The 14,505-nt window shown below is 57.5% G+C and overlaps 1 protein-coding gene across 1 annotated transcript; it reads right to left on the reverse strand.

Moving 5' to 3' along the window:
• Positions 1–254: 254 nt before the first annotated feature.
• Positions 255–7,577, reverse strand: LOC123828346 (cartilage oligomeric matrix protein). Its single transcript, XM_045853226.1, has 19 exons — positions 7,480–7,577; positions 7,138–7,223; positions 6,727–6,778; positions 6,137–6,306; positions 5,364–5,501; positions 5,023–5,097; positions 4,770–4,928; positions 4,580–4,684; positions 4,365–4,472; positions 4,007–4,166; positions 3,437–3,555; positions 3,214–3,266; positions 2,934–3,115; positions 2,590–2,768; positions 2,419–2,467; positions 1,959–2,155; positions 1,120–1,292; positions 506–645; positions 255–394 (listed from the first exon to the last, which is right to left on the reverse strand). The coding sequence occupies exons 1-19, from the start codon at positions 7,556–7,558 to the stop codon at positions 348–350; spliced, it is 2,271 nt and encodes a 756-aa protein (XP_045709182.1). The 5' UTR covers positions 7,559–7,577; the 3' UTR covers positions 255–347.
• Positions 7,578–14,505: the final 6,928 nt, after the last annotated feature.

Raw genomic sequence — 14,505 nt, forward strand, 5'->3', positions numbered from 1 at the left:
ACCTCCCCCTAATAGCCAGCTATTGGGACCTGTGTTTTGTAGGGGGAGCAACCTACCCCTCAGGGTCCTGGAGCAGACATTCTGGGGGTGGGACGGCTACAGCAGCAGGCCTGGGGCCTCCTGAGTCAGAGCTGGACACTCTTAGTCAGTTGGGAGGGGAGTCCGCCACAGGCCCCACTCCCCGAGGCTAGACCCTACCATCTCCCCAAAGCAGAGACCACAGCCGCCATCCTGCCAAACACACTTTATTTTATCCTCTCTGATCTCCTCCCTCCCCCAGGTTGGCTGCCCCTTGGTGCTTCTGCCCTGAGGGTGGCCACCATCTAACTGCAGGTCCCTGTCCGTCCCTAGGCCTGCAGCAGCTGCTGGATCTCATAGTCCTCCGGGATGGTGTCTGTGGAGGGAGAGAGGGCAGGAGGGTGAGAAAGGGCGAGGCCAGCAGGGCAGACTCCATGCTCCCCGGTGGGCCTTCTCCTCATCCCCTCTCCTTACTCCCTCCGCTCACCGTTACAGCGGTAGCGCAGGTTGGCCCAGATGATGTTCTCCTGGGAGAAGCAGAAGACACCTAGGCGGCCACCCCGCATGGTCGTGTCTAAGACCACGTTGCTGTCAGCCACCAGCTCAGGGCCTTCATAGAACCGTACTCTGTAGGGGGCAGGGGACAGTGAGGCAGGGGACTGTGAAGCCCCTCAGACCTTCAGCATCCTGCCCTGAAAGATGAGCCCCCTCCTCTCTCTGAGTGGGGGCTATAGACCCCTCCTGTCGGGCCCATACTCAGGGCAGGTAGGGTTGCCCCTGCCCTGTGCCTCAGCTTCTCTGTGTGAGAGAGTAGCTATCCAGGGTCCTGCACACAGGAGGTGCTAACTATGAGGAGCGCCTGGACTTTCCTGCACAGAGCAGGGGTTGAGAAATGGGGAGGGGGTGAGGCCTCACCTTCTCGCTGAGGCCCCACTGTGTGCTGGGCACTAGGAGGGGTACTATGTCCTGGGGCCAGTCACAGTTCATTCTAGCTGCCACATTGTTTCTGCTTTGCAGATGAGGGGACCGAGGCCCTCAGAACCTCTCCTGGGAGCCAGGGTGGAGCAGGGACTCAGTCCCTAGACAGGGCAAGGTGCCCACCTGATGTAGCCCACTTGGGGCCGGTGTTGCAGGAACCAGCGGTAGGATGTTTTGTCCTTCCAACCCACGTTGCGGGGGTCCTTCCAGAGCAGCCGTACCTGTGACGCTGTGTCCCCCGTGTGCCACAGTGCATTCCGAAGGTGCTCCCCAGGGCCCGTGGAGGACTTCACAGCCTGACACACCCAGAGACAGGGGCCCAGGGTCAAAGACTGCATGGGTCCCTGGAGCCCCCCCCACCCCGAACCCTGGTGGTTGCTTCAGGTCATGGAAGGATGATGGGGGCTTTAAGGGGCTGGGATGGGAAACCCACAAGGACACCTTCTTGGGCACCACATGGAGATTTCTAGGTGGGTCATGGGGACAGCAGTGCTCCGGGGTCTCATGAGAGGATTTGGGAGTCTGAATAGGTTGGGAATCTGGGAAACTTTGGGGGTCTGCAGAAGGATTTAGTGACCTGTAAGAAGTTTGGGGTATCTATGGGATAAACTGGGGTCTAGAGGATTTGGGAAATTTGCTGGGAAGTTTGTGTGATATAGTCGAGCGATTCTGCAAAAGGATTTGGAACCTGAGGAAAAGCTTAGGGCTCTGTGAAAGGGTTTCAGGGCCCAAAAGATGATTGGCAGATGCTGGGTGAGGGTTTGAGGGCCTACGGGAGGACCTGGGAGGATGTGGGGCCTATGGGAGTCCCCAGGAGAGCTGGAAGCAGGTAGGAAGAATTTAAGGTCTATGGAATGATGCTGGAGGACTGCGGAGGCTTTGGAGATGTGTAGAGGGCATGGAACTAGAGGTCAGGTACCCTGGTACCTCCATCACCACCACACTACACCCCCTCACCACACCTTGAGCTGGATTCCAGGCTCAGCAACGGCACGGAAGGGGTTGGCCTGCCAGTACGTCTGCTCCATCTGCTTCCACATGACCACATAGAAGCTTGAGCTGTCCTGATAGCCAAAAATGAAGCCAGCGTAGTCATCGTCTGTGGCAGTGTTCACGTGGAATGTGCCTTCAAAGTCCACACCATTGAAAGCTGTGTAACCTGGCGGGGGGAGACAAATGGGATCCTAGACACCACAGAACCACCCCTTCCAGGGTCCAGCTTGCCCCTGAGCCCAGATTCCCCCTCAGTAGACCCACCCCATCCCACCCCTGTGTCAGAAGACACAGCCATGACGCTGAACCCTCAAACCTGCCTTTAACCACCCTGCCCCAGCCCAGACCCTACCTGGTCTTGCCCCACCCTCCCTCTGGCCCTGCCCCTGAGCGGCTCCCTGCAGAGCCTTCCCCTTCTCCATGTCTCACCCACAGCCAGGCCAGGGTCACTGTTCATCGTCTGCACAATCTCCATCCCCTGATGGGGTCAAAGGAAGAGGGGCCTCAGGTTGGCCATTGGGCCCTCGGCTTTCCAGCCCCTAGGTCAGGACCCCAAGAGAGGGTCCTGCACTACCCCCACCTGCTGGGCCCTGCCCCCACCTGGTTGAGCACCACCCAGTTGGGGTCTATTTGCGCATCCCCCTCGGGGTCCAGCACCACAGTCTGGAAGGCTCGGAAATCGGTGAGGGTGACCTCCGCATTCTCCGGACACACATCAATCTTGTCCACCACCTTGTCAGCATCGAAGTCGCCCTGGCACGCATCACCTACGCCATCCCCTGAGAGGTGGTGGGAGACCCTGGAGCAGTGAGGTCAGTGCCAAGTGCCCACTCCATGCCTAGCTCCACTCACACCTTACACTGACGCCACTGTGCCCACTCCAAAACCTGCCCCAGTGGCTCCCCATGTCCCATCCCCACCACAGGCCCCAACCCCTGCCTTACGATCTGAGTCTGCCTGGTTTGGGTTGGGTACCAGGCGGCAGTTGTCCCGACTGTCAGGGACCCCATCGTTGTCATCATCGTCATCACAGGCATCACCCTGTCCATCTCGGTCTGAGTCCTGCTGGGAGCTGTTGGGCACTGTGGGGCAGTTGTCCCGAGAGTCCTGGTGCCCATCCCCATCCCTAGAGTGGGTGGGGCAGAGAGACAATGAGATGCCCAGAGGGCCCTGCAGGGGCCACCCACCCTGAGCCCCCACCCCCATCCTAGAAGGCCTCCTTACTGGTCTTGGTCACTATCACAAGCATCTCCCACAAAGTCATGGTCCACATCCCCCTAGGAAGGTGCAGGGGTCCACAATCAGGGCAGAGGAACTCAAAAGCCTCCAACCCATGCCCAGTTCCAGAGCAAAGGTACACCCTTCAGGCTGCTTTGAATGGGCTGCAGTCTTGTTAACACAGCCTGGGGATCACGCCAGGGGTCTGACCCAACTGACCTGCCCTCACCTGGTCTAGATTGTTCTTCTGGGGACAGTTATCACAGACATCTCCTACACCGTCTCCATCACTGTCCTTCTGGTCTGAGTTGGGCACCCTGGGGCAGTTGTCCACCGAATTTTTGATCCCTTCAAGAAGCAGGAGAACCGGACAGGACCCCATGATTAGGCGGGGCCAGGCTGACTTCCGCAGGGCAAGTGCAAGCCTGGGCCAAAGTCCTACCCTCCCCTAGTGCACAATTCCTGCAAAGTTAAACCCAAGTACTCATACAGACGTCATGAATAGATGGCCAGGGAGGAGCCTGGCTCTTCTCTTGCCCTGTGAATGCACTCACCTGAGATTCTATGCCCAAGGTGGAAAAAGGACACCTCCCTGACCCTAAACCCCAGACCATGTGTTGCTTTTCCTCCCTGCAGCATCCGACATAGCAGGCATTTTTCTGCTCCCCTGAACAAGGTCCATGGTTCAAATGGGCCCTCGAGTTAAGCTCACACCTTCAGCTTCTGAGCCCCGGCCCCTGCTGAGTCCGGACCCCCATGTTTCCCCCACCATACCAGCCCCCGCCCCCACCGTGCTCACCGTCGCCGTCGATGTCGTCGTCGCAGGCATCCCCTCGGCCGTCCTGGTCTGTGTCTTTCTGGTCTTCGTTCTTTTGGGTTCTGCAGTTGTCGCACGCGTCTCCCCACTTGTCATTGTCCGAATTGCGCTGGTCTGGGTTCCGTACCAGCGGGCAGTTGTCCTGGAGGACAGGACCGGTTAAGAGGGCAGGGGAAGTCAAGCCAGTGGAGCAAATGTCACATCCAAGATTAGCCCACCGAGGCCCCGCCTCCTCTATGGAGCCCCTTGTTCCCCCAGGACCCGCGAGTCCCGCCTCTGAGGCACTGGCCCCAGACAAAGCCCCGCCCCACAGCTCTGCTAGACCCCGCCTTGGCCCCACCTCCTCGTTGAGGATCCCGTCACCATCAGCGTCTGGGTCACAGGCGTCTCCGATTCCGTCCCGATCTACGTCCTCCTGCCCTGAGTTGGGCACAGTCACGCAGTTGTCCTAGGGGCCGCAAGGGCAGGCCTTAAGGGCGTGGTTTGTAGCCCCGCCCACCCCGTGAGGACCCGCGCCCTCCGCTCGCGCTGGCCCCGCCCTCTGTACTCGCCCACCTTGCGGCAGTGGCGCTCGGAGCAGCGCAGCTTCTCGTCAGGGAAGCCGTCCAGGTCCGTGTCTCGGCCGCAGAGAAGCCCGTTGCCAGCCCAGCCGATGGCACACTGCGGGCGAGAGGTGAGTGGATGCTCCGGTGTCACCGACCGCTATTTCCCCATCCCACACCCCTCCACGCGTGGCTGCACTCACCACGCACGACCGCGAGCCATCACGCTCCAGGATGCAGTCGGCCTTCTCGTGGCACGTGCTGGGCGTGCCGTCCGGGCAGGAGCGCTGGGCGCGTGGACGGCAGCCGGAAGCTTGGTCGCCCACGAAGCCGGGCTGGCACTGGCCGCACTGGAAGGACCCCTGCGTGCGGGAGGTGAGCCCGGGCCGCTGCCACAGCGCGCACCACCCCACCCCCTGCCCAGTCTCTCCAACCTTCTTTCCTCCTGGGCCTTACCCGGGTGTTGACGCACACGGAGTTGGGGACGCAGTTATGCTGCCCGGTCTCACACTCATTAATGTCCGTGCAAACCTGGGTGGGAGGGAGCGCAGAGGTTACCGCCCCCACGCAGACACCTCAGACCTGGTTCGCTGTCTCCTCTGCTACCTCTCCCCTCCATCCGCCTCCGACTGCGGCCATCCCTGACGCGGACCCTTTCCCACCGACCCCTTTAGATCCCAGTCCCTACCGCCTCGTGCTGGAGCGAGGCAGGGTAAAGGCCGCGAGGCTGGAGAACGAGTTTACTAAGCAAAATGCGCAGCCCCCCAACTCCTGGCGCCACTCCCCAAGGCCCTCACCTGCTTATTGGTCTTGGCGAAGGCGAGCCCCACGCCCTCGTGGGTGGACCCGCTGTACCCAGACGGACAGGCCTCGCAGCGGAAGCCAGGGCTGGTATTGATGCAGCGGACCCGGGGGAAGCAGGGATGGGCGTTACACTGGGAGGAAAAGGGCCATGGAGGGTCAGAGGACTCGGAGCTCTTCCCCAGCTCCCCTCAGCCCTCCAGTGATGCCTTCTGGTTTCTTAGGCTTGGAGTTAGAAAGTCCAAGTGTCATCAGCCAGCACTTGGACAGGGGGTGCCACGTGGTACAGAGGTGGGATCAGGAGGGGAGAGGGGCACGCCTGGAAGGGTCTGCTTCTGGGACCCGGTGGGCTGGGTGGTCATGGACAGGGGAAGGAATTGTGAGGACGCGTGTCCCCAGCAGAGGGGGAAAGTTGTCCCCGCGTGCGTGCCCGTCGATGGGGAAGTCGTCGGGATGGGCTCCCGGCTGTGGTGGAAGTGTTGTTGAGGCTGCCGAGCCCCGGAGGTGAGGGAGGTCGTGGGGCGGATCATTCCTGGGATACAGGAGTCATTGAGATGGGCGTCATTAGCAATGGAGGGGGTTGTCAGGGCGGGTGTCCCTGGTGGCGAAGGAGGTGGTGGGGGTCGGTGACCTCCGGCAGTGGGGTGGTCGTCTGGACGTGCGCCCTTGATGGTGAAGGGATCCTCCGGGTGAATACCCCCAGCTGAAGAGGAGATCTTGAGGGTAGCAGGGAGTTGGGGGATCACCGGGGCGGTGGGGACAGGCACACCTCATTGATGTCGGTGCATTGCGTGCCGTTGCCTGTGAAGCCCGCTGGGCAGGGTCCGCAGCTGGCTCCTCTCGCTGTTTCGGTGCAGGCCACGCCGGGGAAGCAGTAGCCAGGTGCGCATTGGGGTAGGGGCCGCACGCTCACGCCGGGGTTTTTCACCTGCTGCATCCCTGGCGAGGGGTGGGGGGAGGACCTAGGCAGTCAGGACCAACCAAGCCCAGGGGCGGAGCCTAGCAACACCCTGCCCCTACCGGGGGCTGAGCCCGTCTGGACCCCACCCCGGCCCTCTCGCGCTGGCTGCCGTCGGGTCTCTCCAGTCTCCCGCTCTGCGCTCAGCTTTTCAGCTTTTCCCTCCGAGTCTCTCTACCTCCCTGCACCTCCCGCACGGTTTCTGCCTCTTTCTGTGTGTCCCCTTCCCATCGTCTCAGTCTCCCCTCCCTGTTTGCCTCTCATCCACTCTCTCTATCTCTGGCAGCCTCGTCCTTTTCCTCTTCTCTTCCTCCCAGTCTCTGCTCTCCGTTTCTGTTTCTGTCTTCCCACCACTTCTTGCTGTCCCGCCGTCCCTTCTCTGCCTCCTTAGCTCCACTTACCGCACGCGTCACACTCCATCACCGTGTTTTTCAGGAACGTGATCTCCTTAACCTGCAGTGCAAGGAGGACGGTGTGTGGTCAGCGGGGTTCCGTCCTTCTCCTCCTCCCCTGGGACTTGCCTCTCCACCCTCCCCCCCTCGCTCCCCTCGGACTACCTACCCTCCCAGCCCCTCTCCCTCCTTGGGATTCCCTTTTCCCCTGGGGGACCCCTACCCTCTTCCACAGAACCCCTTATTCCTGGGGGGGGGGGGGCCCTACCAGGTACCCAGGACCCTCTCCACCCCTACCGGGACCCCTTTTACCTGTCTCCCGCCCCCACGCGGACCCTACCTCGCAGACCCCCCACTTCCAGGCCTCTCTGCCATCCTCCGCACTCCTGTACCCTTCACCCCCCCGCCCTCCGCCCGCACCTGCTGACGCAGCAGCTCCCGCACGTCCCGCAGCGCCGCGTTGGTCTCCTGCAGTTCGCGCAGCATCTGCGGGCCCAGGTCTGCACCTGAGCCAACAGGGGGCGCTGGTGGGGTGTCGGGGCATGAGGACTCTCTCCCATGCTACTCCTCACGCCAGCACAGCCGCAGGGACCCCGGACACCCACCCCATTCCTTGAGCCTCTGCCCAGCTGCCTGCTTTCTACACCCTGCACACCCCCGCTTACTGTCCCAAGCCCCAGAAAGCCGCGACCCCAGGCCTCCCACGGGTCCTCCTGTCAGTTTGAGCATTGGGGGCACGGCGTGGGGGAAGGAGCGGCTCACCTAACCGGATCTGGCCTTGACCCGACACGCCAAGGGCGCCCAGGGAGAGCAGGAGAACGCAGGCAGTTGAGAGAACCATGGCAGCAACGGGGAGTTGAACCGCGGCTTGCTCTCTGCCGCCCACCAGACCCGCGGGGCCTATTTATCCGGTTGGCGCGGCCGGCCCCAGGGACGGCCCACCACCGCCCTGCCCAGCGTCCAGCCGCAACGTAAACAGCCGGCGCTGGCCTTTTCGTTCAAGGCCCCACCCAGCTTGGCTGAACCGGGACCTGGTGAGGAAACTGAGTCACAGGAGCCAGTGCAGGGTCGGTGGGGCGGGGAGTCAGATGGGACCACCCTCCGGCTATCTCACTCACTCATTCCTGAGTGCCTGCTGTATGCCAAGTCTGGCACACAGCTGAGAACACGACAAACCCCATGGCAGCCCCGCTCAACTCTTCCTTGGGGAAACAGAGTTCAGAGTGGCTAAAGGTCGCCCTGGCTGGTGTGGCTCAGTTGGTTGGAGCGTCGACCCTGTGGGTTCGATTCTCGGTCAGGGCACATACCTAGGTTGCAGGTTCAATCCTGCGTCCAGGCACATATGATCCCGGTTCTGGCACATACAGGAAGCAACAAGTCAATGCTTCTTTCTCACATCGATGTTTCTCTCTCTCCCTTCCTCTCTCTAAAAGCAATGAAAAATCCTTGGGTGAAGATTTTTAAAAAGAGTGGCTAAATGTTATAGTACCAACCTCTGCCTCCCTCCCTGCTTTAGGTCAGGCTGACTGACCCTCCACTCCCCCTCTGTGCCTCAGTTTCCCCTTGCACCTTGGTGGTAAGCATCATCGTTAATGGTGGTGATTACTATAGGAAATGAGGGGTCAGATGCGAGCAGGGCCTCTCAGTCTGCCTATCCAGGACCACAGAGGCATGATCCTGGGCCTCTCACCCCAGAAAGCTGCAGGTGACTCCCCTCACCACTTTCTGATCTCCCCTTTCTGTGAGTGCTGGTGGGGGTAGCCTAGTTGCCCACTGTGGGAGCCCACTCAGTTTCCTAGTCTGTGCAATGGGCTGCTCATGTGTCAGTTGCCTTGAGGGGTGCACAAATTAAAGGGCTCCAGCTGGAAGTCTTAGAGAGGCCCCAGACTTCTGTTTGCTGAGACTTCACCACACCTTCCAAGCTTTGCTCCAGCCTGTAATAAAAATAAAAATTACTGCTAATTAGGAAAATCATCTCTGTCAGCCCAGCGACACTCTTGAGCTACAAAACACATCAGTTTTCTGGAGTTAACCCTCTCCACCCCTACCCTCTGGAGGCTTACAGCCTCTATTTTAAAGATGGGAAACTGAGGCCTAAATGTGGAAATGATTAGCCCAGGGCCACTGCAAGAGGAATAGTGAAGCAAGGGTAGGGTCACAGCCAGACCTATTCTGAAAAGCTGCAGAGAAATCAAAGAGGGCTTCCTGGCAGAGATGGCAAGGAAACCTAAACAAAAGGGAGGACTCAGCCCTGGCTGGTGTGGCTCAGTAGACTGAGAGCAGGCCTGTGAATGAAAGGGTCACTGGTTTGATTCCCAGTCAGGGCACACGCTTGGGTTGCAGGCCAGGTCCCCAGTAGGGTGTGCATGAGAGGCAAACACACATTGATGTTTCTCTCCCTCTCTTTCTCCTTCCCTTCCCTTCTCTCTAAAAATAAATAAATAATTTTTTTTTAAAGGAAAGACTCAATTCAGCAGAGGGAAAAGGTGAAGACAGTTCTGGCAGAGGGAAGCAGGTGGAGTTTGCAGGTGGGGAAATTTCAGGGTCATTCATTTACTTACCCCACAAGTTTGCACTGAGCATCTACTGTGTGTCATGCCCTGTGCTAGATGCTGGATTCACAAGGTGAACAAACCCAACCCAGCCTCTCCTGCTTGGGAAGCCCAGGTTGGTGGGAGGTAGCTACATAATCATCCAAAGGGGCCATGACTGTGATTGGGGAGCTCCAAAGAGGTACCTGACCCTGCCTGGGGTAGGGGGAGTCTTGGCTGGCTCCCTAGAGGGGAAGAGAACACTGAACTAGGACCAGGAATATGAGGAGGACAAGGCCAGGCAAAGAGATGACAGAAAAGCATTTCAGGTAGAGGAACATCATACACAAAGCCCCTGAGGCAGAAATGAGCCTGATGTACAAATTAATCTTAGGGTGGGGAGATCTTGGGGCTCCAGAAAAGCAGTGTGGTGCTGAGGCTGTCTTCTGAGGGCAATGTGGAGTCACAGAGGGTAATTGAGGAGAGGTGGACCTGGAGGGGAGGCTGGGTGGGAACAGCTGGCCCCAGCCTGGGCATTTCCAGTGAAGCACCCGCCTTGCCTGCTGCCTGCGGCCGGGCCATGAGCTCACCTCCTGTTTTCCTTGGCGTCTGGCACACCTGGGGGCCAGTCCCGGCTGGCGCTAGAATTCTTGGGAAAACTATGGTTCCAGCAGGGCCAGCAGGCATGCGTGTGCCTCATGCAGCTGGGACAAGAGCACATGGAAGCCAGGCCCCTGCCACAGGCTTGGCACGAGGCTGGGGCTTGGACACACGTGGCCTTGTTCAGGCCATGGGGAACAGCGGGGAAGGGCACTCCGGGCAGAGGGAACAACAAACAGGATGTCCCAGCTTGCATATCAGACAACAGATCATCAGAGATGGGCATTCTGGTATTACGTTCTTGCCTCCTGGATCCTACCAGCCCTGAAATATATTTTCTAGACAGTGTCTCCTTCCTCCTCATTCTGGGAATCTTTCCCAGCCTTTGTACCTGCTGTTCCCTGCCACAAATACTTTCCTCTGTCCTTCTAGTCCTGGATCTGATCCTCCTCCTTCAGGAAGCCCTCCCTGCTTGGGCAGGGCTCAGGAGCTTGTGCTTGTGTGACCTGCGGCAGAGGATTCCTGGCAGAGAAGGGATGGCCTGACCCTGGGGACTGTGTTTAGTTCTGTCTCTCCCAGTCTGGGGGTTCCTCAGGAGCCTGGGGGCTGGTGTAGAGAAGGAAGGCTGGAGGGTTTGGTAATCTGTGACAACACCTGCTACTTACTATTAATGTAACATTATTATTATTCCTTATAATTAATGCAGCATCATTGCTATTGATAACGGTAACCCTTGCCAGCCCTGTTCTTTAGGACACACTTGGGAGCCAGTTGGCCTGGGTTGGAACTTCAGCTGGGCACAGCTTTGCTAAGTGACCTAGCCAACTTGCTTGACTTGTCTGTGCCTCAGTTTCCTTGCCTGTAAAATGAGCATGATCCTTGTTGAGAGGAATGAATGAGCAAACCTGCATGCAGCATCTGGCTCCAGTGTCAGTCTCCTTATACAATAAGGGAATTATACACTATGCCACTCACACCTTAGAGGGTTTTTATTCACATTTTCCTGGGAGAGAAGATGAGACGCCTCAAGGTCACACAGCCAGGATTAGAACTGGAGAAGGTGGGACCCCTAAAGCTTTCATACACCCCTCCTCCTTGCCCTTGGCCACAGAATCCAGACGAGAAATGCTGGCCCAGGCCCCTCATTAGCTGTGAAGCCTCTGTTGCCTGAGACCTCCTGGGCTGAGCCTTTGGCCAGTGCCCCAGCCAACTAGCTCCCCTTCCCACCACACCAGACCCAGTGGTTCTGGGATCCTGGCCAGGCGGGGGCTGAGGGTCTGGGGCCTGCATGATGGGGCCCCTGGGGCCCCTCCTGGCAGAGGTCTGTTGGGCCAGGAGACATGTGGGCGCCCCCGGCTTGCCCAGCTGCCTCCTCTGGTGAATCCAGAGGGAAAATATGTCGGGAAGGCAGCTGCCCTGCCCTGGGCGGGCCTGGCCACAGGCTCCGAGTCTGGGGAATTCATCAGGGCGGAGACGGAGGCCCCAGCTGAGGAGCCTGACCCAGCCTGCCTCCAACAGCCCCACTGGGCCCATCTCTCCAGAAGGACCAAGTGGCAGGGGACAGGCTGCCATTTGGGCACTGGAGGCTGATAGACCCACCCTGACTTACTCTGTGACCTTCAGCAAGCCCTGCCTTTTCTCCCACTCTCCATTTGTGCCCATTCCATCCCAGGCTTCCTGAAGGGTGATGATAAAGAAAGAAGATAAACAATAAATGTAGTGGCTACAATTTTATTTATTAAGTCCCAAACGCTTGAGACTTTGCCAACCACTTTTGTGGGCTTTTTCTTTCCGTCCTCCTCCCCTGCACTGTCTGTGGCCCCAGGAGGCAGGAACCAGTCATCGTGGAGGCAGCTGGGCATGGCGGTGAAGGTCTGGGTCTCTAGCATCAGGCCCTGAGTTTCATATCCCAGCTCTGCTGTGGGACCTGAGGCAAGTTGTTTGACTTCTCTGTGCCTCATTTTTTCCCCTTTGTTCTGTCTCTCTCTCACTCACTCACTCTTTCTGGTAGTAGAGAGGATCACCCTCAAAATTTATTACGCCCAGGCCAGTGTGGCTCAGTTGGTTGGAGCATTGTTCCATACACCAAAGGCTGGGGGTTCGACCCCCGTCAGGGCACATACCTAGGTTGCAGGTTCAATCCCTGGCTGGGGCACATATGGGAGATAACCAACTGATGTTTCTCTCTTTCTAAAATCAATAAACATATTTAAAAAAATTAAAGTCTATTATAATGTAAATTTTATACTTCTCAAGTTTAGCAAGGAAAGTTGCTTCAGAAGAGAAAGAACTTCTCTAGGAATAGGAGGCCCACTGGAGTTTAATGATGCAGTATTCAGTGAGCACTGATTTCCTGCTCTTCCCCCCCTTCCTCTCACATTTAATGAGAATTTTCTTTTATTTTTATGTTTTTAATTTATTGATTTTAGAGAGAGAGAGGGGATTCTTTCTCCCTTTAGAGAGGAAGGGAGAAAGAGAGACAAACATTGATTTTGTTGTTCCACTTATTTACGCATTCACTGGTTGATTCTTGTGTGTGCCCTGTCCGGGGATTGAACCCACAGCCTTGGCATCAGATGACACTCTAACCAACTGAGCAATCTGGTCAGGGCCAAGCACTTTAATAAAACGACTGTGTCTGTGTTACAGGGAGACCGCCTGCGGGGCCAACTGCAGGACTGTTTATCTCTCCCTCACTTCCTCTCTCTTCTCTGTCTAATGAAGTGAGAAGTGGAAATGCCTAAAGATTTTCACACAGTAACAGTAGCAGTCAAAATCAAGGTGAACATGGAGATCACAGGAAACCCAGCTCTTATGGTCATTATGAGAACTGAATGAATTAGTCCATGGGAAGCGATGAGCCCTCAGTTGGTAACATCCCCACTTTCCAGATGGGCAAACTGAGGCTCAGCAAGCAGGTTCGTCCCGTCTGCTCGATTTGGGCACTGGATGCTCAGAGAGGGAAGTCACATACTTCCTCCCCTCCCCATGGTGGCACATAGCCTGGCTGCAGGAAGAGAGTTCCCCCACCCAGGATTCTGGGCCTCCGTCTGGGGATGGTGGGTGGGTAGACAGAGCTTACCTCCTCAAGCTCCTCCTCCAGCCTCTCTCCAGCCCCCATCCCAGCTCATTAACAGGAGGCCCTTGTTCAGTGCAGTGATGGATTGATGGAGGCCGAGGGTGGAGTGTGTTTACCCATTAGTTGCCTGGCCGTCAGGGGCCTGACTGGGGCATGGGCCAGTGGGGGAGGGAGCTACCAAGCAGGGAGGAGCCCCAGCCTCAAAGGGGGAAGTCTGGCACACAGTATATGCCAAATAAGTAACTACTGATCAGTGGGATGAAGTTAAGTAACTTCATCCATTGGACAGGTATGGGCCCCTCCCCACACATGGAGCAGGGTGGAGGAGGTACCTCTCAGCCCTGTGGTGGGTGGCCTCGGAGGCTGGCAAGTGCACACATGCTGCACGGAGCTCTCGCCACCCAGGAGGAGGGCTGGCTGGGCTGGAGGAAGGAGGGGGGCGGTCAGGGAGGCCCCTCTGCAGGGGGGATGTTGGTGCCAAGACTTGAACAGGCAAATGGTTCTGGCTAACCACTTGGAATCCCCCAGGCAGAGGGCACAGCAGAGCCAAAGGCCATGGTGGGAAGTGCCTGCTTTGTCCGAACAGGAGGCAGGTACAGCTGAAGCAGAGGGGCCCTGGAGGAGGAGAAGGGCGGGACCACAGGGAGGAGTGTGGGCATGGGGGCCTGTGCAGGGACAAAGCTATGAGCTGGGAGCCATGCTTGGGCTTCACAGGCCTCTCCAGCCCCATCTCTTTCTCCCCTCGAGCCCATTTACCTGGGCTGTGACTGCTCTCTGGTGCACCGCTCCCTTTAACATGGCTCACTTTTTCTTGTTCCAGCTGGGTTAGTGGCCTCTTCTGGCTTCCAAGGTGCCCTCAGCATCCTCCATCACAGCTTGGTCACACTGTGTGGCACTGCTGGGTTGGTTACATGGGGTATGTGTCTATGTCACCGAAGCCCCACCATCTTCTTCCCCACCGTGTCTGCAGCGTCATACACACATAGTGGAATAAATGAATGATGGATGGATGTACAGATGGGTGGATGGATGGATGGATGGATCAGGAGATGAATGGATAGATGGGTGGATAGATGATGGGTAGATGTAAGGTGGGTGAAAATGGCTGGATGGTGGGTGAATAGACAGATGGGTGGGTAGATGGATAGATGAGTGAGTGGATAGATGGGTCTGTGGATGAGTGGATGGACAAATGGATGAATGGATGGGTGGATGAACATGGACAGATGGATGGGTGGATGGATGAATAAATGGGATGGCTGGGGGGTGGATGGATGGACAGACAGATGGGTGAGCCGGTGATTGGATGGGTGAGTAGATAGGTGGGTCAGTGGGTAGATGTATAGATGGACTCTCTTCAGGACTTCTCAGGCTCTGTGGCAACCCCATTCAGAGGTCACTGTGAGGATTCAATAAAAGAGTGAAGGTGAAGCACATGGTAGGTACCCACCTGTTGAGCCTTGCTGACCTTGTTTCCCAGTAGGTTAAAGAATTACTAGAGCCAAGGAGTTTGAAAAAATCCAAGAGCCATGAGACCACAGAACAAGGAGCCACAGAACTGAGAAATTACAGAGACAT

The sequence above is a fragment of the Phyllostomus hastatus genome, unplaced genomic scaffold (genome assembly GCF_019186645.2).
Source record: "Phyllostomus hastatus isolate PE091 unplaced genomic scaffold, TTU_PhHast_1.1 phas_contig_98, whole genome shotgun sequence".
NCBI lineage: Eukaryota > Metazoa > Chordata > Mammalia > Chiroptera > Phyllostomidae > Phyllostomus > Phyllostomus hastatus.